Genomic DNA, 25,792 nt, shown 5'->3' with positions numbered 1-25,792 from the left:
AAGTTGATCACAGTGAAACATCGTAATCAAGACTGAAATCCCTAAACTTGAATAACACCTAAGCAAAGAACCTCTAATTGGGAGACAATTAGAAGATGGGATTATAATGGATCCTCATTCACAGTCTTAACTCCAGAGTAAGCACTGCTTTGTTTATGTGAAGAAGCAGAAACAGGCTATAAGTTTTATGTAAAAATTGCTTGTGTTCAAACTCACCTTTATTGAGCCGATATTAATTTTTATACACACTACAGGCAAACCTAACACCAAGAAGTCAGTATGTCAGAACATAGTTTACACAAACATATTCAAAACTTTGAAAAGAATCACCAAAGCAGGAACAAGTAAGATTGTATTTATGCTTCTGTGGACTGGTAGAAGTTGTTTTTGTAAGCATTCGCATACATGCATCAAAACAGGAAAAAACAAGGCTGCACTTTTAAAGCACTAATACAATTAAACAAGACAAACAAACCGCATCATAATGCAAATCACTAAAAGCCTATTAAAGCCAGCTCTCACTGTGGTAGTGATACTATACTCTGAAACACAGAAATTGGAGGCGACGGAACTGTTAACCCAGGTACTCTAGTAAAATAAAGCACATTCAGTTACTGATACTTAATTCCTTTTATTAAAAAAAATTGTCTACATACTATACCTGGCTCTTGAGTGACATCCACCTTCCCCACAGTGATATCCATCTGCTCACTTTCTTTTGCAAAACTCTCCCATATCAATTCAATCTGTTGACAAGCTGGACACCAAGGAGCATAACTAAAGAAGGCAGGGGAAAAAAAGGTTAAAATATTTTAATCTCTTCATACATATGCATTCAAATTGATTTACCATACAGAGAAAATACAAACAGATCAATAACAGGAAAAAATGCAGTTTTTCATAATCAAGTCTATTGAATAAGATAATCAAGTGGCTTTGCATCAAACTACATTCTTCTTAATGTTATTAAAACAAACAATATTTTTCAATCTCGTAGAAATTTGTATCTAAAACCATCACCAGACATTATTTATTCTATTTACATAGAAAAATAAATCTATTTTCATGGTAGCTATCTGAATTATTAAAACCAGGCTGCCCTCTGAAATGGTATCATTCAATTTAGCATTTTGTATTGATTTCCCACACCTCTGTACTTCTAGAAATTACATTTGCCTCAGCCTGCTACTCAATACATCAGAGCATGCCCTTTTCAATAGTGCTCTTTAGAGATTTAAAGAAAGTTCACATTAAATGTCTACTGTTTGCACTGTTTTGCTTTTCCTTAGGATTAATTTCAGCAAGATAAGAACACATTTTAAGAGTTGAGTTTTCTACGCTATTAGAGCATTAAAACCATTCAAATCAAGTTTGGCATTCTGACTGATATTATCAATACGGAGATAGATCAGCTGATTTGAAAGTCTAAGTCAGAAAACATTTATGTTCTGATAGAACCCCATTTGCCATCTTTATGTATTCTGTCTTAACAAGATTCACAAAGCCTGTGTCAAGCTTCCACAGCTTGCAATGCTTGGTTATATATTCCTATTAGGCATATATATGTGCTATGTCTATTTTTTCTGTGAGTTACAGCTCACAGAATGGGGGCCAGAATTTCTAATATTTTAAAAGATAAGGAATCAAAATTAGTTCACCTAGAGACACTATTTGTCACAGTGCTCAATACACACAACCACATTTCTCATTCTCTCTTAACAGAAAGAGGAAATCTCTACATGGGCCGAGTCCAATACCTGTAATAGCCCACATATCCACTGTACTCTGACTGGGGACCTCTACCAGACTGCCTCACCCCCTTGGTCTGACTGCCAGTTCTGCTGTCCAGCTCAGACAGAGGCGCTTCTCGCTGCCTGGTGGTCTTCTAACCAGGAATACGTACTCTCTCAAGCCAAAAATGTTTCACATAAACAAAAAAAAAAACCCTGAAAGAATTTCTCATGGAAGACATACAATCAAGCTTCCTGAGTAATTAGTACATTTCAAAACCACTACAAAAAAAAATTGTTTTGGAAACGAAATCTTATAATTTTGATGTTAAAAAGACACTAGTTAAAATCAGTAGTTTCTATTACAGTAAAATACAATGTGCATTTTTAAAACTAATATTGTGGTTTTTGTGAAACAGCATTTTTATGAGTACATCTGAAACAAGTACATAACTCTAATTGTGCCAAGAAACAGCTTGTCAATATTGTTTAAAAGGATGCTGGGAAAAAATCTCAACACACAGAGCTGCTGCCCTGTGGAGAGCTTTTATTAATAGTTTGACAGATACCGTACTTTAAAAACAGACTACATTTTATTACAATAGTTTGAGTGACAGGTAAGAAACCACACGTCAGATAATGCTACCAATGCTGCTCTAAAATTAAAGACAGAAGATTGAATGTTTTCTAAATCCAGCTTCTCTGGATGAGTCAAATTCATATATTAATCTCCAGCCTGCTTAAGGTATACTTGAAATACATACTTTTGTGTGTGTGTGTATATATATATATATATATATATAAAGACATATACACACACACACTAGAGAGAGCAGTAGGAAAGCAGCTCCATGCACGTGCTAACTAGTCTTTATTATAGTCCATCAGTTCATACGACCCAAGAACAGGTCATTTACAAAAGCAGATGCAACCTGAACCTCTTCAGTTACACTCCACAAACAGACAAGGAAACCACTAGCACTTCTGTACAAGCAGTGTTTGGGCTGTTGCTCCTCTAGCTCTCCCTCCTGCAGTAGTGGGTACATTTAACTCTTAATACGTTGTTTGCACAGTGTCTTTTGGCCATACCAGTGTTCCAAGAAAACAGCACTCAGGTCTTCTCAACTTAAATTGAAACCTACTGGAATTATAGCCAAGACCTGGACACTTGGTTGACAAAAGAAAGTTTCCCATAGGTTGTTGCATATTGAAAAGTAATTTAAAAGAATCTGATTGAAACACCTCATATCTATAAAATTACACATGCCAAGTTTGTTATCACAAGCATGTACATACTCATGATACTGCATCTGCAGCCTTACTTGGCCTCTTACACACCATAGAGCTTTACAGTTTAAATATCCTCATCCATCATCTCACTGCTGTAAATAAGGCAAATGCCTATCTAATGGTCTGAGCCATTGCAACAGCAATAGATATAATTGATTAAAATCACTGTTTCAAAGAAGCCAGGTGTCTTCCCACCCCAATCCCTTAAAGGATTAGAATTCTTCTACAGAGAGCATAAGAATGTCTGGAAGCAGAATATTAAGCTCTTTAAATCAAGACAAGCGAAGTCTATTTCCATCTCCATGAACAGCTGGATCAGCTCATGCTTGCAGTGATTTGTGCATTACACAGGCACAAGTCTTGGCTTTCAAACATCAGCAACTGCATTGACGGCTGCAATAAAATAAAACGAAGTAAAATCTGCTTGAATAAGCATGCCATTCAGTCGTATCACTAGAGGCAATTAGTAAACACAGAAGAATTTGACCTAGATTTCCTGATACACAATGCAGCAGGCCACAGCACTGATCATTTCCACTCTTAACTGCTTGGCTAGGGAATTGACCAATTCACTCATCCTCAGACAAACGTAAGTTATTTACTATTGCCTGTTTAGTATCATTATTAGTGACTATGGACACTGAACAGATGCAACCCTGAATACTGTACTTTGCTTGCTGGCAGTTTCAGGAAGCCACAGGAATCTGTGAACAAAGGTAAAACAGCTTGCAGCGACAGGCGGAGAATTTCAAGAGAAAAACAGCAAAACAGCGAAGATGGAGATCTCCTGTTCATTCTAGCTTCTCTCCTCTCCAAACTCACAACTTATCTGTTTCTTCTATGAAAGGCACCGTTTAAAACAAACCAAGCTGTTAGCCTGATTTCAGATCAGAAGTACTATAAAAATTAGAGGTGCAATTGTTGAAAGGTACCAGCAACAATAGAAAAGATATTTTTATCGCGTCAAGTAGTTATCACTTGCCTAACAAAAATTCTGAACACTAAAACAAGCTAATATTTAGAAAAAGTAGAGATTTTGTAACATCGAAACACAAGAATTTAAGTGCTCAGCCATCCACATCAGTCATAAAACCATACAACTGACTGACAATTCAATGTCCAATAAGAAAATACTGTAAAACAATAAAACAGTTGAAAGCAGAAGTCCAAGCTTCTCCCAAACCTTCAATAGGTGAGTAAAGCAGATGGCTAATTAGTCCCATGGCAAGACTTCATTTAAAATAACTTAAGCTTAAGCACCCTAGAAGCATGTAGAACAGTAGTTTTCAGACCTTCTCCATTCAAGTATTCACCCAAAAAAGATCATTTAGATCTGTTTTTAAGCTAAGGAGTACTACAAAGTAAAACTGCTATACTTGAGATTGTGTTCTTCTTTTAACCAGGTTTCTACAGCTTTCACACATGAAAATTCTATCATGAAATGCTGCAGCCCATCCTTCCTCACTACAGTCTGACAGAAAAAAAAAAAAAGAACAAGTGAGGAAGGAAGGTACTCAACTATGCCATAAGTCAAGCAGTCACTGTTTCCTCAAGAGACTAAAGGGAGCACAATAGCTGCAAGTGAGCAAGAGGAAAGAACTCCTGTAGGAACTGCAGACAGCCAAGAACCAGCATGAACTGGGAAAGAGGACAAGCAGCACAACTACTGTTCTTCTCAGTGACACACATTTTTCCCCTTCAAATTACACACAGAAACATGCCAAAGGTTTAATGAGTATAGAAACAACACATTTAGGCTAGCTATTCCTCCTTAATGGCTTCGATTGCTCTCCTTTATATCCTGTGCACTCTCCTCATCTCCATTATTTCCAACTAACTGTTAATATAAGGTATTATGTTTTATTACTGACAACTCTAATTGAAATCATTGCATTGTTCCTCTTCTCATCTGCAGCAAGGGCTACCAAGTAGTACACAGTACAGTGCATTTCCTATCCTCAGAGTCCCAAAACAGATGCTTCACAACAGTTAAGTCTGCAAATTGCTAAAACCCTAGCAAACATGCTTGCAGCATTCATTACAACATTTGAGAGGAACCAAATACCTCAAATTCTTTCTATAAACCAATTTCTGTGGACCAACAGCATTTTTTAAAGGTATTGCTGAGCTAGGTTTGAACTTGAATAAGAGCTCACAAAAGCTTAAGAGATTATTTTAGAGCCACAAGCAGGATATCTAGACCACTTCATGCAGCCCAAACCAAGCGGTAAGCAGAAGCCAGGCACTGCTGTTGACTGACCAGAATGGCCATGCACTAAGATGCTGTTCTGGGGACTTCATTTCAGAGCTAGAAAGCTAGCTCCCATTTTGTTGTATTTCCCTCAGCAACCTGATACGCATATCTTTTCCAGTAATATCCAAATCAAGGGAAAAGCAACTGTTGACCATTGTGGGCTAACACACTCTAAGCCAATGAAATCAGATTCTCTAGAAGAACATTTGAAATGCCACCCACCACTCATTCTATAGACTAATGAAGTGCACTTTAACCTTTCAAGAACAAGATGGGAAGCAAGGCCACATATATTGGAATTATTCAGCTTTCTACTTTCAAGAACAAAGAGAACTGTAGGAGTACCATCTGCAATCCAAAAGAAAAAACAAATGTTCCATTCACAAGGTTTTATTTTATTTTTCAAAAGGCCATGAAGGAGCATTCATCTTGAAAACAGAATGCCAAACAACCCCTGAAAAATGGATGCAAAATCTTCAAGTATTTCAGCAAACTAAGTTCCATCATTTGATACAGTTTTGTCCTTCTGACAATAGTAAAGCATCTGCTACCAAGGATATTTCAGATTCACATTTTATCAGTATCTGTTCAGCCACTGTGAGGCAAAGACAATGCTTAGTTATTAAACAAGAATTCACAGATCATTTGGTTGCTTCCTCTCAACTCAGTCAAGAGGTCTGCAGAAGCTGCACAACCAAACAGAAGCTCTAGCATTTGGGTTTTGTTTGTTTGTTTTTACTGTTAGGACAAAGAAGTCCAGGAATTCAGAAAATGAGACGATACTCTTACAAGTGACAAAGTTCCCCAATCTAACTGAGTTCTGAATCTAAGTGAATCGTTGAATAATTTACTGACTTCTAAAGTTTTACAGAGTCTTTTGAGCAGTTTAAAAGCATTAAACCATGCAAATGGCAACACATTCAGCTAGACTTAGAGCATATTCATTTGGAAGTGTAGCTTCCATAGGACGACTGGGCACTGACCCCTTGCGATAACTTCACCTACTGAGCAGTATAACAATATTTTAACTGTAAACGATAAGGAAATAAATAATGGGCCTATGCTGTATGCTATATAAGCTAGATTTGAAAATATGATTATTGCTTACTTATTACTACTATGGTTATTACTATCCTTCCTTTTTTCCTGCCCCCCTCAAAGCCTTGTTGAGAATTAAAACTGAGAACACCCAAGATCACGTAGCACCATTACTTCACTGATAGTTTCACTGAAGGGAACATTTTACATTTTACATCCTGTGTGGGAACTGAAGTAGAGATTTTCCTCGGTGGCAAACACATGAAGTGTTGTAGGATCAACAGGAGTTACTTTATAATCAGAGGCATAAAGACTACTAACATTTATCTGCTTCAAGAAGAGGAAGTTAAATTGAGATCAATCAAGTGTGGAAGGAGCTATGTTCACAAATGCAAAACACACCAGCCTGTAACATGCTCAAGGACAGAGACCAGGAATCAGTATTCTATCTTCCCAACAGACACAACATTAAAAATAAAGACAAAAAGCTCTTCACACTAGCCAAACATTATCATGCAGCTGCAAACTAGAAATAATGAAGCTTTTTACAATGGTTTATTCCAGCATCATACTTTCAGCACTTCAGCAAAGGTCTGCATGCTGTGATAGTAACAGCAGCAAAAAGTGTCTTTAAAAGACATCACAGCACAAAGTTACCCAGAACATTATCATCAAAATGCAGCAGTGCTTCTAGGCCTGCAGTTTTATCAGCTACAAATAACTGATTATTTATAAGTAGTCAGTCAAGTACACGCACTTCAGCTAGGAGGGATGAAGGAAGAAGAATCCTATTACTCCTACGAATCCTGCATACAAGTTATTTCTGGCTTAAGTCTCTCCATTCGTACAACCAGGAACAAATAAAAATAGTGGCAGCACATCATAGTTAGCCTACACTTCTTTCATAAAAGGAAAAAAAAAAAGAGACTTTTCTTTCCTGACAGCTTTTCATTAAAAAGTCTTATAAAGAAGCAGCAAGTTCTCTGATCGAAAGTTTGATGAACAGTGCTGCAGCCTTGCCAACAGACCCACGCAGTGCAGAAGTGAATCAGCGAAGTGCAGACTCCTGTCTACAGCACCAGCTCTAAGCTACATAAAAATCAGCAGAAGGCAAATCTGCCAATAGGAAAACAGCTGTAAGAATCATAAGAAACGAATTCTGAATCTCAAACTATTGTTTAGACAAAGCTAAGAATCTCAAACTTCATTCAGAAACAGTAGCATTAAGTTAGCATCCCATGAGATGCTAAGATTCCTTCTCAGAAGTAGAAGCATTAGAAGTGTGCCACAGAAAGTAGCATGGAGGACCAAGTTTCTTTCCCATATGAAGCACAGTCCATAGAAAAAAAAAGACCTAAAGGTAAATTAGCCAATGGAGCAGCATTTCACATAAGTAAAAACACACAAAGCAATCTGAACTGCTCATCATCCCAATCACTTCTGATTTCAGTCAGTTCCTGTCATCTTCTTTGCATGCACCAGTAGTTACTCAAATGCTTTCTCAGAAATACAAGAAAGCACTGAGTCACCTTAAGCAGGCTATTTCCTCCCTAAGATTCAGTGAGCTGTGTATTAATAGGCAAGTTCATAGAACTTCCACCTAGGGCCTGAATGTCAGAACAAGATAAATAAATATTGGATCAAAAAATAAAAATAAGACGACTCAAAACCAAACCAGCAAACCCCTGTCCCCTCATGCAAAGTGTGTATCCCTGGGCTCCGATCAGCTATTTCAGGATCACCTCCATCCATTCATTGATAACGTGAGGTCTCCAGTGAAATCCAGAGCACCACAGCCCATGGAGAAGTGACAGTCCTTCTCCTTCTAAAAAGATCAGGATAATTCAAATTCAATATTGAAGAAGAATAAAACTTTGAGCAGTTGAGGAAGCATTTATGAAGGAGCACAAGTTCAGATGTTGGTGGGTCATATCCTCTTTCACTACTTAGTCTGTTCAAAACTGTTAAACCACCTCCATAGAGGAGTAAATAGCAACACACCACAATAAAGCCCCGCTTCATATCTGCGCAGCACAAAGCTTACACAGTTCCTCCCTTTTTTCCCTTCTAAATGCAAACAGGCGAGCTCCCCTCGAAGCACAAGACACCATGTGCTCTTCAGCAAGTTTTACACCACCAGGGAAGTCACGACTCCACTGAAGTCATCCAGCAGCACTCAAAGCCCTGCCCACAACCAGCAAACCTCTCCAGCAGTCAAAAAGATAAAGCATCGGCAGCACTGAAAAAGTAACGAAGCATAACGCACAATCCTTAGAGAGCAAGAACACGAGAGCCACGGCACACCGCGTTATTTACGTAACACCACCCCTGCCAAGCACTGCATGCCCGGTTCAGCGCTCCTAGCTCACACAAACCTCAGTGAAGGCCCGCCCCACAAGAGCAGCACAACGTGCGTTGCCTAACGTCGCACCTGTGCGGAACACAAACCCGGAGGAAAGCCTTCTTCACCAGCCCCCAAAGCCCGGCGCACAGCGCGCCCCTCAGCTCCAGACCACAAAGGGGACTTCGCAGAGGGCACGGCAGGCGCGGGGCAGGCCGAGCCCCCAGGCCCAGTCCCAGGCCGCGGCAGCCCGCGGGCGGGCAGAGGCCTCCCCGGCTCCGAGCCGGGCCAGGCAGCACAGAGCCGAGGCGAGGCCGGACCCCGCGGCCGCCCCACAAGGGTGAACCCCCTCACACCACCCCACTCCCAGGCGGGCGAGCGGCCGTTACTCACAACTCCACCATCCACTGGCCCTGCAGCACCAGGCTCCAGTTGGAGCCGCTCAGCACCTGCACGCGGCTCCGCGGCTCGCCGGGGCTGCCCACGGGCGACGAGGAGAAGACCGAGGCGGTGAGAGAGCCGAGCGCGGCCGCCAAAAGTAGGACCGCGCGACCGCCGCCCGCCATGTTGCCCCCGCCCGGCCCAGGAAGTGAGGGCGGTGGCGGCCCCCGCCCAACTGCCGCCGCGGGGGCGGGGCCGCCGCGAGAGCGCGAAGGGCGCGTGGCGGGGCCGTTGGCCGTGTGGAGCTGGTTGTTGCGGCGGCGCCTCGTCGCGAGCTCCGGCCCTGCCCGCGCCAACGCTCCGCTGTACTTGAGCGGGTTTATGAGCGTTTGCTGTGTCGAGGGCACCCGTAATGGGGTGCCGTCTTCAGGTACTCGCGTTTCTTTACAGACTAAACCGAGGTTCCCGTTGGCCCCACTCCTTTAGCTCGCCCCGGCTGGTAGCCTTCCCCCGGAGTGTAACAGCTGCGGACTCCAGTCCTCTTAACAGCCAGCTTCCTCAGCCTGCTAAACTGAACAGAATAAAGCTGAGGAGATCATTCTAAACGTTTGGTCTTCCTTCCTGCCAGATACGGATTGTAGAATTTCCTAAAATCTTTGCTGATGCCTTGGTTTATGAGGAACTGTCTGAGAGGTTCTCCAGAAGTTAACTAGCTGTGTTGAGAAAATATATACATGTCAGTGTGTTTAGTTTAACCTGCTTGAGGAAACACTAGGACTTAATGCCTCTAACTGTTCGTCTAACAAGGCTCTTACACGTTGTTCTTCTCCATGGGAATCAAACCTCCTTGATCAAATCATTCCTTAGAGCCTGAATATATGTCTGGCCCTTGTTTGTTGAAGCTGAAGTGAACTCAGCATTAGTATCCAAACACAGAAGGATAAGACAGCCCATAATCAGAAGGAGAAGCAGCAGTGGGCTTTCACAGTCCTCACAGAACTGACTGTGCAGGGAGACAGACCCACCCGTAGTACTACGCACACTATGCAAAAGTGAATCGAGCAGTTTTCCTTGTTTGCTACTGCACAAGGGTAGGCCACATCTCCCAGTGACTCACTGGTGACTTACAATCTCTTTTCACTAGGTTTTCAAAAAGTACCTGCTATAACCAAAGAAGATTTTTTGTCGATAGCTTCCCAGCATTGCTGAGATCCCTGCCTCTGAGCTGTGAGCTTCCTGCCACCAGGATTAATGCCAGCTGAGAATGAAGTAAGAGTCTCATGTGACACATACTTTCTGTTCTTTCCTATGCAATACACAGAGACTGAAATCTCTCTATATTCCATTTTTTCCCCCCTAATCATTTAGCTGTTTTTGTGGTTTGTAAAAGGAAATATCATAATTTATCAGTGCCCTTCCTACTTGAATAAGTAGATTGAATATTGAATGTGGCATTTTAGCAATATTTAGACCTGGAAATATTTGGACTTGAATTATGCAATGAAGAGAAAAAATACAACAGTGGAAACTATTTGAGAAGACATATACTTAGTTAAAGTTCTTTTGTGAGTAAGAAGGGATTTACATTGCTGCTCAGTAAGAACTAGGGAAGCCTAAGATAAGTACACTTTTTTTTATAGATTCTCTGAGAAAAAGGAAGGGAGGGAGAAAAAGGATGGAGGAAAGGAAAGGGAAGGGAAAGATAGAGATGGAAAAAGGAGAGTGGAGGAAACAAAGAAAGAAAAGGAAGAAATGATTGACCAAAACGAAAAGTAGTTTTATACACGGTGGCAGTATTCACTTGCTGGAACCAAATCAGGTAAATTTATGTGACAAAGAGCTGATGTGTGGAAGGACAGACTAAGGAACATTTTATTGTACCAGGTCTTGAATGTTTGTCCTCGAAGAGAATGTGGATGAAAAAAAGATGGCAAAACAGGTCTCCATGAAGTGGCTCCAAATATATGAGGAGGAACTAGTAAAAGGACCGGGAGAGACAGATGTCAGGAAGAAAAAAAACAAAACTCCTAGGAGTACATCTAGGGACCTCTTTAGTACCAGGTAGTATAGGTAGCCACATGTAGCACTGAGGATATTTAAAGTTTAGATAAAGGCTGCTCAGAAGAAAGGTAGAGTTGCTTTCATTTCTAAAACAGCACCCAGTGGTCCTAAAATGGGGTAGAAATGTCATGGTGCTGTTAATCCTTCTAAAGTAGGTCAAGCTTGCAAAGATGGAGCAGATACACCTCATTTGAACCTGATTAGGAGCATGAAATGGGAAACATAAAAGGAGAAAGCAGGAGGGGCTGAACAGTTAATAACGACCACTGTCTGGGTCAGACCATTTATTACTTTCCTAATTACTTTAATCACTCTATCCCTTGTTAAACTTACCCTCCCTTAGCTTCACTGTGTTTTTGTTAAACATGTGCATCTTTACATTTTACTCCATTTGTGTCTGTTTCTCATCTGGCTTTCTTAAGAGAGACATTTTTCCAGCTTGCTTACTACCCCTTCTGTTACAGAAAGGGTTTAGGAGTCAAGATGTGAGTTTAGGTTTTGTCCACTATTGTAGGAAGCATATCCATTAACCACAGTTATTTTTTTGATAGAATTTGGAAAAAAAGGATTTATTAGTTAATTTATGTAGCTCCATGTTTTCATACTGCAAAGCCAGGATTAAATACTAGAAGAACTAAGGACGTGAAAATATTGTCTTTCAAATGGAGAGGTCAGTTTCTTTAGACTTCAAATCACAGTCTGAGGTGGTTTGAGATTTTCCTTATTCCACCTGTCTGCTTTCCCTTCTATCAAAGGCCTGGCAAGAGAAGCCAGTTTTTCAACTAGCTGCATTCACAATCAAGTATGTTTTATATCTTCAGTACACAATATCAGGGGGAGCTGCCAAAGGAAATTTCTTTCAGTAGCAGGACAGAGGGCTAAAAGGAGCTTAGAAGGGATGTGTCAGCACAGAGCATTCCAGGAATATAGGTGTATTTTGATTGTAAAATGGAAAGTTAAACTATAGTATTAAAAAACACCACAAATTAATGTGATAGATCTGAATGAATGGACAACTGCAAACATATCTTCCTTTTTCTCTGTGGTGCTGTAGGCACTCATGTCACAAATATTTCTGTACTGGAATGTTTATGTACCTTCATGACCAGTCCATATCTAACCAGAGGAAACACCAGTTTCCCAATCTTTCCTAACACTAATTTCTGTTTCTTTTGATAGTCACTAGAAAGTTTGTGCTTTGTGCTTCACAAATATTTTACTTCTGTATAATTTTTATGTATGTTTACTGAACTGTGATTTAGAATTTTCTGATTGTGGGGCTTTTCTCTAGAAGGAGGGAATTAAAAACCCTTTGATCTTCGGTGTGCGGTATAATGGTCTTTCCTTGTCGAAGACTTTTCCTTGTAAATTTGTTTCTGTTAGCTTTATTTTCTACTTTATTGAATGCTGTTCAATTATTAATTCAGGCGAGTGTCTTTTTAAAGGAATGTATTCTAGAATTGTTGATGTTCTTTCTTTTAGTGTGTGCCACAATAAATTCATGACACTGCCTAAAGCACAATAAATTATTATAACATTCATCTTTCCCCAAATGTTCCCCATTTTAATATCCACATTATTTTTTTCTGTTCCATATTAAAGTTCCAGAACTATGTTTCTGAACTCTTAGAATTTGCTTTTGAAAGATGTTTGTTAAGCAATGAAATATGAAGTTATTATCATACAAGCAACAGCAATTGATACTTCTAATTTTAACATAATCAGTCCCTGTGCATAATGAAATAATAGTTGCAGTAAGTTTTTCACTATCTGAGTAGTAAAAGAGTTTGAAACTTTTTTCCCCAATTTAATGCAAGTAACTTAATAGAGAATAAGCAATACGTGGCCACAAATAAACATTCCATACATGTTTTAAGAGGGATTTGTTAAACCTAAGGCATATTATGTTAATGGAGAAAGTTTTAGTTTGAAATAGATAGATCAGCAAATACAGCACATCACTACAATTAGATAACTCTTGGAAACTCACAGTGGCTATGCTTTTGATATGTATTTAAAGTGGTTCAAAGCTTTTATATCAGTTTGACTTTTTGACCAGAAATGTCCATATCTACCCTTCATAGATTACACTACAAAATTCCCTGAAATATTAAAAAATATATAAAGATTATTTTCTTCTTATGAGTGAAGTTTGGCAGAACCTTATCTAATGCCTCCCACCAAAAGGTAAATATACAGTGAGAACATGAAATCATATTTTGCACCTTCTTACAGAAAGCCAGAGAGGATACTGAAACCATAATACTTCCAGTTAAATGTAGATTCCAAGAACATTTCTGATTAACTTTGAGGCTTGCTATCCTGCATAAGTGTGAAGAACTGTTCTTTTAAGCACTCTGGTTCAAAGACAGGTTATATATCCACCAAGCTACAAGATGAACAGACAGCAAGTCATTTACAAGCCTTATGTAATATCCAGTCCTACAAAGAGTTGCATACTGGGGGATTGCTCTACCCACGTAGCTCTCCACCATGCACTCAGACCTCCGCATCCTTATCTTTGCATAACTGAAGCCCAGTCCTCCTACAAGATGATCTCCCACCTCTGATACGCATCTGTTCTTTTATCTGCCTGTCAAGGACATTCAGAATCTAAAAGAAGTTGCAAGAAATAGCAGAGCAAGCTTTTGAGTTTGTACATAAATCAAGGCAGATCTGATAAGAAATGCAATTTTTTATTGCCTGGCTTCTTTTTCTTTCTTTTTTATTTTTCTAAAAGTGAGTTCTCCTGCTGAATAAGGAACTAATTCTTGCAATATATTGTTCTTCAGCAGTCAAAAATCTCCAAGGCAAAAGAACAGTTCTCCTTTTAGATCTGACATCTCCAAAGCCTGATATATGTGGTCGAGTGATCAAGATGAAAAGGAATTATTAGGTTTTTATTAGAGTATAATCAATGGATATACAGGTGGTATAGATATATATCCAGGAGCTTGGCTAATATAATTTATATTGGAGTAATGAGAGAAAGTCACTCACCCTGCCCTGGGCTCACCAGATGAACTCTGATGGAGCAGATCTCCAGACAGATCCTTCCCCACTGGCAGTCAGCTCTTAAATGGGTCTAGAAGAGGTGGGGCCAGGCTCCACCCCTTCCTGCAGCACAGGTGATTTGCCTTCACCTGTGCTCCCATGGCTGACTCATTGCTCATCTCGGGTGATCAATCAGAGGTTCAGGCCGTGATTCAGCAGCCCCATACAATTAGATTGTGATGCAAGCTCAAGCTAGCAAGGCTCATCAAACATTACAACTAGTGCAAACATCTGTGTACGCATTTTGTTCTTACACATGTTGCTGTTTGACTGCAGTCAGTATTCTTCTCTTCAGTCAGTTCCCTTCTAACAATTGTCAGAATGACACAGGTACACACAGCAAAAGATTTAAAACATACTTAAATTGTACATCTTTTGCTCCAAAAGTAATACCTCTTATTTATTTCCATGGAAACTGCAACCGATACAAAGAACACAATAACATTCTTTGATAGAGCAAATTCTCAGCTACATATCTATTTTTCAATATAGTCACCAAAATTAGCTAAGCATTTTCATCAGCACTGAACAAGAGCCTGCATGCTGTGCTTGTAACAATCTGCATGGCTACTGGGAGCATGTTTTGTCTTTCACGTCACTGTCACGACTGCTGAAAAATCACCTACCATCTCACTGTGCTAACATACACTGTTTGGCTTCCAGAAATGCCCAGCAGGTGTCAATGAATGTCAATGGGTGCAATTTTTTCTTCATAGAGGATTTCAATGACACACCTTTACTCCATATGCATTTCCATCTCAGACACCATTGTGTCAAACTGTCCCATTGCTGCCATCTGTCACTCAGCAAGACAGTTTAATGGAATACTGGCAGAAAGGTTCAACCTCTACTGCCATACCATCAACTTCTGCCTCTGACATCATGGGCCAGTGCAATAAAATAGGAGCCAGTGCTTTCAGAGCAGCCTTTATAAACAGTTATTGATGTGGAATTATTCTGATTGTGCTCCTGAATTAAATCAGGAATAATTATTTTAAAGACAAAGAAGCTGTTCTTCTTTACAATACAGGAATCCAAAATTCAGGCCTTCATCTGGTAACTTTTGTTGGACGTGGCTTTTTACCATTAGTGACTTCTTATGTCAAATATAGCCCTTCTTCCGCTCCTTTATGGTGGCTAAGTGTTGTGTTAAAAGCATGAATGAAACTGTGTTGAAATCAGATAGATATAGAGATCATCCATTGACTTAAGCAGAGACCATACAAGAATTGCATATCCGAAAGCTACACTGGGTACTGCAAGCACTGGAAGTTCTTTTTCTGTTCCAGTGATGGTCTCACTAATAGTAGACAGCTCTCTTTGCAGTACATCATACTCATTTTAAACCTGCTCTGAATGCTGCAGAAGTGAAGTAATGAAGCAGGTTGCCCAAAGGCACAGAAGTAAGCTAAGGCTAAACTTGCAGATATTCTACAGTGGTATATCTTCCATGCGCTATAAAAATTTATGGTGCTTTTTTTAAAGGTCACAATACCTTCAAAACTCTGAGCAAAAAGAATAAAACTCACGTGTTTGGGAAATAAAACGCTAAGTTCTTGCTTGTGGTCAATTTTTGAATGAGTGTTTCAAAGACACTGCACGAGATCCACAAATGCAGATATTATTGCACATAGTTCTCAAGTCCACAAATTTCAACTTTTGTGACAACCTTTACGTATTAATTTGAATTCAGAGCTAGAGATAAGTAATTTCTAATGAAAACAGTTAAAAACAGGGTAAACAGGAAAGAAAAAGAGAACTATTTTCTAAAGTAACGCTATATCCACACTAGCTTTTCAGAGAATGTAATCAGTCTCTCTCACAGTAAGAAAATATGTCTTCATTTAAATGCAATGAAAAATAATCTGCTCCCCAGCTGCATGGTTATTTGGTATGTTGGCTTGATATAGTATTGTATGCCGATTTTTTTTCCAGAAGTTCTCTAATCATTTCCAAATTTTGAGAAAGTAATATTCATCTCTTCTTCAGTATGATAAAACAAGTATAAAACACTTCACCTGGACCTTTTATTTAACTGGCGAATGCCTGCAACTCTGTGCACATTTCTCTCCTCTCCCTCCCATTGACTTGTGCATTATATAGATAAAGGAGAAAGGACAAGTAATGCTGTCACTTTCCCACTGCACTCCCCAGTAAGCCTTTAGAGAATGTAAATGACAGCAAAGACAGTGTAAGACACTGGAAAAACAACCTACGCAGGGAAAAGTACTGAAATGCAGAAAGAATCTGAGAAATGTAATTGCATAACCTTCAATATTCTGCCATAGCTTTGCCAGTGTTATTCTCCTGGTAATTCTACCTTCTTTCTAAGTTAAAATAAGTCACTTGAAAGAAGAATTACAGTGCAATATAATCTGAGTTTCTCATCATTCATCTTCTATCAGTAGCGTCCAATAGGCATTTTGAGCCATTTATCTTTTAGAAAATGATCTCAAATTGTTCCTGGAGAATTAGGAACAAAATCAGACGCTTTCAGTCTTAGTCGTAAAATCACTCCACTGATTCTGGGGAGGTTTCTTGTATGAAAATTGGATTTATCGAAATAAGTTTTCTGTATTGAAATGTAAAACAGACTGAGTTCACAATTACTGGTCTCAACAATGTCTTTCTAATAAACAAAAAACGGATGAATGAAGAGCCTACCAAAGCAAGGGGATTTTATTGTGATAGATGGGTTGGATCACCTCTACAGAATTGCTGCAAAGTGAAATGAGAAGGTTGCTTATGTTTCATTATAATTTATGTGGCCATAAAAATATTTCTCTCTGCTGCTCAGAGGGAGATTATAGATGAATAGGCTTCTGCAAGGATGTATTTATGAATGTTACTCTACGGGTGGCGACTAAATGCTCTTATAAGTGCCAGAGAATGTGGTCCACCCAGATAACTGCTTCCAACATAAGTTTCCATCCAGCACAGAGCAACTCTGGAACTTACACTGCAGCTGCTTGAAGGTGACACTTACCAGAGACCCATTTGCTGCCACTGGTGAAAGTCTCTGCTAATCAGTTTGTCATCTGGAGGTTACAACTACTTCTCATTTACCTGGGACAGCGATCACGAGTCTGCTATAGAAGTCCCTATTTAGACTAAAGGCTGTTAGTAGAAATTCTGCTTGAAGAGTTACTGTTGGGTTAGACTACTAATTGTTAGATTTAGGAATCGTATTTTGTTGCTGGGACTAATGAAAGCAGAAGTCTATTTATATGCAAATTTTCTGAGAGAGAAGGACTGTAATCAAGCTTCCAGGAAGCTGAAGTTCTAGTCTTTTATTTGCCAAGGACACAAAAATCTTCAAATATACCATCAGTGACTAATTATCATACCATGATTAAATGCAAAATCCAAAGTGTCCATAAATATTTGATCCTATTGCAATTTTCAGACATGTCATTTGATAGCGAAGGTGACCAGTATAAAGGAAATTGATTTTTCTCTAGGGGTTTCCTGTGCAGAACATCTGTGAGATCTAGTCCTAGAATACAAGGGTATCAAGCGGATGAAGTCAGGGTAACATTTTGCTTTTGACAGAAAGAAGAGTAAGTATAGGAGCTGCACACTTGTCTGAAGTGTGGGCTAATGACAGGGCTTATTTTAATCTTTCTTGCAGAGCCACTCTTGCCAAAGGCTGCATTAGCAGATATCTAGAAATAGCATGCTTTGTAAGGAATATGAAAGTTAAAGTTGGTGAGTGCTCTGAGTCTTATTTGCCAATTAAGAACTGCTCAGCTCCACAAGTAGACAATAAGTGCATTACAAAAGTAAATAATCCAAAGGATGCTTAAAGGATATAGGTACACTATCTTAAATGACTAATTCCAAAAGAAACGTCTACTTGAGGTTCACTGTTGATTTCTAAAGTATTCCTACTTTTCAGCTTTCTGTGTGGCAACAGCTTCCTGGAAAGCACTTTGTTCTTTCAGCTTCATCCATATGCTTTTAAACCAGACTTCCTGAATGCTTTTTGTGCACTTGCAAAGGTTTACATATCCCCAAACATCTTTTCTTTTTTCATCCATACCAGCTGATTAAGAAAGAAAAACTATCTTGCTTTAGGAATGGCACATAGTATATTATATCAATGTTAGTGAAGACTAATTTTCAGGGATCCTGATCTGACCCTGTAATGAACTGCTTTTGGCATACACTTAAGAACAGATAAATAAGGCAGTTTGCAAAGTAAAGAGCTGCAAAGCAGCGGCTGCCAAAGCAAGCCCTCTTTGGCTTCAGACCCTCTCTCACCAAGAGAACTGTATATCCAAGGACTTCATTCTAGTCCTGTAACTCTGGTCACTCCTACAGAGCCCTGTTCCTGAAACAAATGGCATGCTTGCCCCTAAATAGTTTATGTCACAACTCTCTTACCCAGTGGGAATGCAACTGTCCCACTGCTCAAAACACAGTGAAAGCGTAGAATTTGTATTTCTGTGCCTCACCTAGCAGACAAGCTTTTGATCCAAGAGCTTCTGTAGCACAAATGATGGAAATTTTCTAAGCTGATGCTTTACATTTTGTTCTATTATTTTCTGTGAACTTTTCCATGAAGAAATGAAAAGTTGAAGAGGGAAAGTGTAAGATAATGATGGCCTCCTAATACAACTTCTTGATTTATATCTAAAATCTGACAGGCAGGCATTTTGCTGCAATCTCACTCAGAGATGTAAGAAAATAACCAGGATTTTAAACCTGAGGACAATTGAAGCCAAAACGCAAGGCATCTCAGAACAGTTATATTAAGTGGCTGAGAAGACATTTATACCAGTAACCCTGACAGAGACTTGACCATAATAATGAGAAAATTACTTTCTTCTTTGGCTTTATGCTCCTCAACAGGGCTGCTCTCAGTGAGCAATTACAATTAAAGAACTGTGCTTTAGTGGCCCTGATCAGCTGCTTCTAGGACCTCCACTTCATACTTATACATGTGTACAGATTAGGACAATACCTCACTGGGAGCAGCCCTGCTGAGAAGGACTCAGAGGTTTTGGTAGACAAAAAGCTGAGCATGAGCCAGCAGCACATGCTTGCAACCCAGAAGGGCTGCGTCAAAAGAGGAGTGGCCAGTAGAAAGAGGGAAGGGATTATCCTCTCCTATTGTGCCCTTGTGAAGCTCTGTCTGGAGTACTGTGCCCAAGTCTGGGGCCCCCAGCACAAGGAAGATGTGGAGCTGTTGGAGCAGGTTCAGTGGAGGGCCACAAAGAGATCAGAGGGCTGGAGCACCTATCCTACAAAGGAAGGCTGAAGGAGCTAGAGCTGGACTTGCTCAGCCAGGGGAAGTCTAGAGAGAGACATCATTATGGCCTTCCAGTACTTGAAGGGAGCTAATGACCAGGAGCTTTTTACATGGGCAGATAGTGATAGGACAAGGGGGAATGATTTTAAACTAAAAGAGGTTAGATGTTAGTTGGATATTTTTTATTCAGAGGGTGGTGAGGTGCTAGAACAGGTTGTCCAGAACAGCTGTGGATGCCCCATCCTGGAGGCGTTTGAGGCCAGGTTGGATGGGATTCTGGGCAGCCTGATTCACTGGGTGGCAACGCTGCCCATGACAGGGGGTTTTGAACAGGATGATGTTTATGGTCCCTTCCAGTCTGAGCCAATCTATGCTATGATATGATGATATTTCTCCCCACTGGCAAGTGGGCCCCATTCATATAATGAGCAGGGCAGTGTGCTCTGGTTTGACTTTTATTATAGGATTGTTGGTCTTCAGCTATGTCTTACAGGTGTACTTGATGCATACGTAGCAGCATTATTTTCTGTCTCGATGGCTATGGTACTTGGTTCACTACCTTGCTGTGCCTGGGGCAGGATTTTGTTACCTGCACCTTGTACTGCTTGCTCTGTCAGATTCTGTAGAAAAATGTCCGGGTTAGTGGGACTGATCTGCACTGGAATCATCCTGCAATCCTGGTTTAGCTTTTTACTTGTGGGCCAGCCCTGCTTTTGCTGCTCCCTGATACTTGAAGTGGAAAAAAAGTAGACCAGGGCTAGAATGAAAGTGCTGAGGGCAAACATCAGTACTATTCTTAAAAGTTAAGGTTAGATTCTTCTGGAATTTTATTAACAGTGAAAATTGTGTAGTCTTTCTCTGAAAATTTCTAGAACTGGGCTATCCAAAATTTTCTTTCTTCATTAAAATATTTTAATCTTTAATTGGTCTAAGCGAGGAAAGAAAATTGTACTTCTCAGATGCTATGTGCTGCATGATGTTTTGTTACAATAGGATATATGCTTGTCACAAACTCCTGTCTGCCAATGAAACCAACAGGATTACAGAAGTAGGATTTGCTTCTCTACTTCAGAACAGGCTGTTTAGAGAAACAGATTACTGGCTGCTAAGATAATCTTCTGGAAGAACCTACTTACTTTCAGCCTGAAGAGGAATGGAAACTACTCTCAGTTTGTTGAGAGAGCAATCTATAGCCAGAGCTTTTCGAATGTCTTGCATGCTTGACCAGAGTGTATAATGTTCTGATTTAATACTTGTTTACGAAGTATCAAGTTTTCATGACTGGCAAGCAGCACCTTGGAGAAATCAGATAAGGAATGTATACGTACTGCTATACCTAGGCCAGATTAAGTTAAAGCTTTTGAAAGTTTCAGTTTCAGCACTCACTGAATGGATTAACCCGGCTCCTTATGGCTGGATTCTAATTAGAATCACTGTATTTTTCTGCAGGGTAGCATAGCATATCTGGCATGCTTAATAACGTTTCCATGCTGATTTCACAGCTTTAACTGTCAACTTACTTTCATTCTGAAGAAATGAAATGGCTGTTTGTTAAAGTAAAATCTGGGAAGGAGAAAACAAGTTAGAAATGTTGGAATTCTGAGCTTTCCTGGGGCATGAGAAAACAGTGGAGTATGTATCCCACTTCATGAGGATGACTGCCCAGTAAAATGTCTTTTTGGATCAAAGTTTCCCTCCTCTTTGATTTGGAAGATATGTGTACCTTTGCCAGCACATTTTACAGCATGTCTTGAGGTGTTTTGTAGCAGTTTGCATCAATTCTTGCTATTTTTGATCTGTTTTGCAGTCTCTGTTCAGTTGCCTGTTTCTCAGGACATCAAGGTGATAGTACATTGTGAGGAGCTGAGTATTAATGAGGATAAAGGTGTCAAATCAGTCTCTTTGGCAGCTTCTTGTTTTAAGAAGCTTGTGAAGAGGTCTGTGTAAGCACTCATCCATAATGCTTTGCATATATCCTACATATGTTTTTTTTGTTTGTTTGTTTGTTTGTTTAAATCCTTAATATCTCAGTATGGTTAGTGAAGAAGCTGATACAGACAAAGAATAACTTACATAGCCCAAGGCCACTAAGCTCAGTTGAGCCAAGTGAAATGTGCTTCCTTCATTGAATTACTTTAACAACTCAGTCACCGTTTCTTATGTTCATTTCTATGTTCTTATCAGAACATAGTCTTAACCTCTCAAATACCCATTTTACACATAAGCACAATTGTTTTTATTGTTATTTGATAATAAGATTTTTGCAGACTTTATTTTCATGAAAGATTTTTCTGATGTGCAGAAGTTGGATTTTAACCTCACTGGCATTTTGGGCAAGCTATTCTACTTTTGTGTTCAGATTTATTTGACAAACTGCGTGATATTAAAAGTATACTAAGATTTTTTTTTTCAGTATCTCCCCTTCACTAAAAATTTGCACAGGTAGAATACCTTTAAAAACCCATATCAGAATACCCCAGTGAGAAATGCTCTACTTACCTAAAAATTGTAAGTCATAGGAAATGGTGTACAAAATCATCCTGAATCTGTGGAGTTGAAAGGAAAAAGAAAGCTAAGATTAAGTGAATTTATGGAATTTCTCTTAGCTTCCTGTTTGTTGTTTCTGAAACCTGGCTCCTCTTTCTCATCTAACTAAGCTAAGCTTCAGGGACTAACATCATCCTAAATATAAAAATTGCAGAGCTTGGTTATACATACTTCTACCAAACCAAGGCTTCTGTGCGACTCTCAACAGCAACAAATTTGTAGGGAAAGAGTACAAGCTCAGACTGTGTACCCGATCTTCTCAATCTTGGAAATATCTGGTACTAATACTTCAAAACTTTTCTGGAAGAGAAGCTTTTTTTTTTTTTTTTTTTTTTTTAAATTTAATGATCAATAATGGACTTCTGTGTATTTGTTTATCTCTTCTTCAAACATATTCATAGCTCTTAGATCCTTTAGCAATAGCTTCCAAAATTTGGTCATGTTTCATATTGCAAAAATTGTTTATTTATTTAAGACCTGTGGCTAAATAACCAGTGAGTTGCCTCTTAGTACTGTAAGAAGCAGAGAACAACAGTTTGCTTCCCTGTCCTTTTTATGATTCCTTACATTGTTAGTCAACTGGCAGCAGTGGAATGTGGGCTGTTGATTTATGAAAGGAAAGCAAATGCCTACTGTTGATGCAAATTCTGCTCACATCTACCTCTCTCCTAGCTACTTGGCATTGTAGTACGCTAATGACAGCTTGGGGCAGGTGTGATTTCCTTTTCTGTGATAAACCAGTTGTGTGCTTATCCTGTGAAAATGTGATGACAGATCAGGAACAATTCCAGTTAGACAACCCATGTCTCTTCAGCACTTGCTGTGTTGGTGGTTGCTGTGCTCAATCAATTAACAGTTTGTCAACAGTGGATTATACGATACCAAAAGTAAGATAGCACCTCCTACTAAGTAGATTTTGCTTCTCTTAGGATATTGGCACCTTGGTAATAGCATTCAGTTTCCTTGCCGGTTCTGCTACCCTCTTGCTGCTCAGAGCTGCAATGTTAAGAGCAACTTTGTTGTACTTTCTGAGACTTCGAAGATTTTATCAATTTTTTTCATGATGCCAGGGAAGTAACTGCCCCTGAAATTTCTCAGCAGCAAGTCAACTCTTCTGCTGCTGTAAGACAGGTGGAAAAATATTCTATTTCACAAAAGGTGAAATGGCTATTTTGATTTTGACTAAACTTTCTTGTGTGGTGTGGGTTTATACATGAGTGGTGTATGTGCTTTTTCTTTAGCAAAACTGTAGTTGTGAGTACTTCTACTTCCCCTGGATGTACTTCCTCCACCATGGTTTACTCAGATTTTCAGCTATCTTTCAAGATGCTCTTGAGACATGTCTATATCAGCAAGAAGAATTACTGGCTCTTTCTTGCTCAGTCTTGAATGCCTGTTCACAAATCTGCTTCAAAATATCCATATTGCTAGAGACTCTTTAATTTTCCCTTAATTTCTGTTTTGCGCATGTTTGTATTTTTTGTCATTTTATATTCTGGTGTGGCCAAACTGTTCTAGCATATTTTATTTATCTGTAGCATTTTAAAGTGTATGGTTACCAAATCAATTATTTCTAAGGTATAGGTACTAGACAACTAATTATGCATTTCCTGAGCTTATAATGAGACATACGGAGATATAAAGCACTTTAAGAATAAGCAATCACAAACTCCTGAAAGTTCAATTTTTGTGCTTATTGCAGGCCTGGAAGGCTGCTTGCGAAGACCCCCTGCACCTCAGTATATTTCAGTATGATGTTAAGTATCACAGAGTGGAGGCAGCATGCTGAACTGTGTCAGTTCTGAGCAGCACTGCAACCCATAGGATGGTTTTGAAGTTCAGCAGGCTCCTAAGGGTAAGTTGCCCAGAATACCTTTTTGTGCCCATCGTTCTTCCTCTGCAAGGCTGAAGGCTGTAGGAGACAGTTCCATGTTAGTCTTACATTGCAGTTAGACTTTATTAACTTCAACTATAAAAATGGATGTAAGAAATCCTGGTTAAAATTAAATAGTGTATAAGTAACTTGTTATTTTCTTGGAACATGTGATCACATTACTGGATTCTTAATGGCTGCTACTCCACTGTATGTTTAGAAAAGTCTTCTGCTGCCTCTACAGAAGAAATGAAGTTGTTTCACCTTGTGTCTTTGTTCACATCATAAACGACTCTCCCAGTTAAAAGTAAAGCTAATAACACACTATACAAATTATCTGCTTGCATCTTTAGCAACATTTTCTCTTATTCTAAAAACAAGAAAGATAAATTGAATATGGCAAAATGGGCTATGTCTAGATCTTGTGACTCTCAGCTTCTGACACCCTATCTATTTTCTCTGCCCTGGAGAAAATACAACAGAACATAAAGATAGGAAATAAAATTACTTCTTGGAGGCCTTGGTATTAAACAGTCCATGTTGGCTGAGATCTAGCAGAGCACTCACGTGCTTTCTCAACTTTTTAATGGGAAACAATACCTGTCATTATGCCACATGAAAAATGAGTCTTCTTTCTGGAATCATCTCAGTTAATTACCAGGCAAAAGTTCACATTTCCTTGTAAGATGAATTCAGATTTTGCTGATAACTTTATAAAAAGCAGTTTCATAGTGTTATCTTTGATTTTCTTGTCAAAACATTGCTTCTTAGTGCATTACTTCATTACAATAAATTGAGGGAAAAGAAAAAAAAATGCAAATAAAAGCAACTTTGAAACTATGCAAGCCACTGTGAAAGATTGAGACCTGGATTATCATACCTTCTTATAAGGATTGAAAATGCCCCTTCACTCTCCACCACCAGCTTCTTGCACAACATGCATGGAAGTATTGGATGAAGTAAATCTATTTCTTTTCCCCTGCCAGAAGCAGAAAGGTAGCAGTAATAGGCAGACTTTCAACTTCCACTCCCATTCTCTGCCCTAAGAGTGGGTGAACAACCAGGAAGCTCTTATGGGTGAACAGTTTTTGAAAAGCTCACTGAATATTGAGCACTTTGCATCCTGCATCTTATTAAAAGGCAATGGAAATTAGGTCCTTTGCCAGGTCTAAAAAGGCTGAGCATTAGAAATGTTTTCGTGTGAGAATTTGGATTCTTCTTTTTGCCATGTCTTTGGAAATCACCCTTGACTATTTAATGTTACTCAAGGACAAAAAGGGCAAGAAGAGCCAAATACTACTGAGGACTGCAGTAGGGCAGGCATGCTCAACCCACAGCCCAGGGGCCATATGCAGCCTGGCACAGCTTGCACTGTGACAGCCCCTGCCCAGTACTATCATGCAGTGGCTCTGACATGCAGAGTGACCCAGCCTGGTAGCCAAGCAGTGATGTGCTATGAACCCTATCTGAGCTGAAACCAGGGCACTGGGAGGGCACTTTGATTACTAATTCAAGTCATGGCAAATAATTTCAGGCATTTTCTTATATTGCCTGAACACAATCCTGTGAACAGCAAAAAATGTGCAGCTGTGCTTTCCATTTTGATGAAGGAGTTTGAGAACTGATTTCAAGATTGCAAAAAAATCATCAGTTTTTCAGTTTATTTGTGACTCCATTTTCAGTCAATATAAATACATTACTTGTGAAATTTTGAATGGAATGTATAGAGTTGCAATCAAAAATTTGACCATGTCTTTTTACCAGATCTTTGTAAGTTCTGTGTAACTAGAGAGAAATGTCCCTCACTTCGCAGTTGCACCTTATTCATGTCATTGCTTCCTGGCAGTACGTACATTTGTGAACAGCTGTCTTCAAGGAAAAAGCACAGGAAGAGCAAAATCTCATCAAAAATCTCAGTGGAACACCTGAGACCTCCTCAAGAATTGCAGCCACTGCCACTGAACCTGAC

At 39.4% G+C, this 25,792-nt stretch overlaps 1 protein-coding gene and 1 long non-coding RNA gene across 2 annotated transcripts in view; one reads left to right on the top strand and one right to left on the bottom strand.

Annotated features, from left to right (window-relative positions):
* Positions 1–9,272, bottom strand: part of TMX4 (thioredoxin related transmembrane protein 4) — a 25,146-nt gene extending 15,874 nt beyond the window's left edge. The window contains exons 1-2 of the mRNA XM_085218992.1: positions 9,047–9,272; positions 662–777 (exon numbers count right to left, since the gene is read on the bottom strand). Of these exons, the coding sequence (XP_085075118.1) occupies positions 662–777; positions 9,047–9,219 (289 nt within the window). The 5' untranslated portion in view covers positions 9,220–9,272. The remainder of the gene's footprint in view (positions 1–661; positions 778–9,046) is intronic.
* On the top strand, positions 9,185–25,792 carry LOC146544871 (uncharacterized). The gene is made up of 4 exons (XR_014881881.1): positions 9,185–9,464; positions 10,179–10,303; positions 23,653–23,805; positions 25,670–25,792. It is a non-coding gene; the product is annotated as an uncharacterized LOC146544871 (long non-coding RNA).

The sequence above is a fragment of the Meleagris gallopavo genome, chromosome 2 (genome assembly GCF_905368555.1).
Source record: "Meleagris gallopavo chromosome 2, MGAL_WU_HG_1.1, whole genome shotgun sequence".
Taxonomy (NCBI): Eukaryota; Metazoa; Chordata; class Aves; order Galliformes; family Phasianidae; genus Meleagris; species Meleagris gallopavo.
Note: the sequence above shows the minus strand (reverse complement) of the source record. Positions and strands in the feature narration are given on the sequence as shown.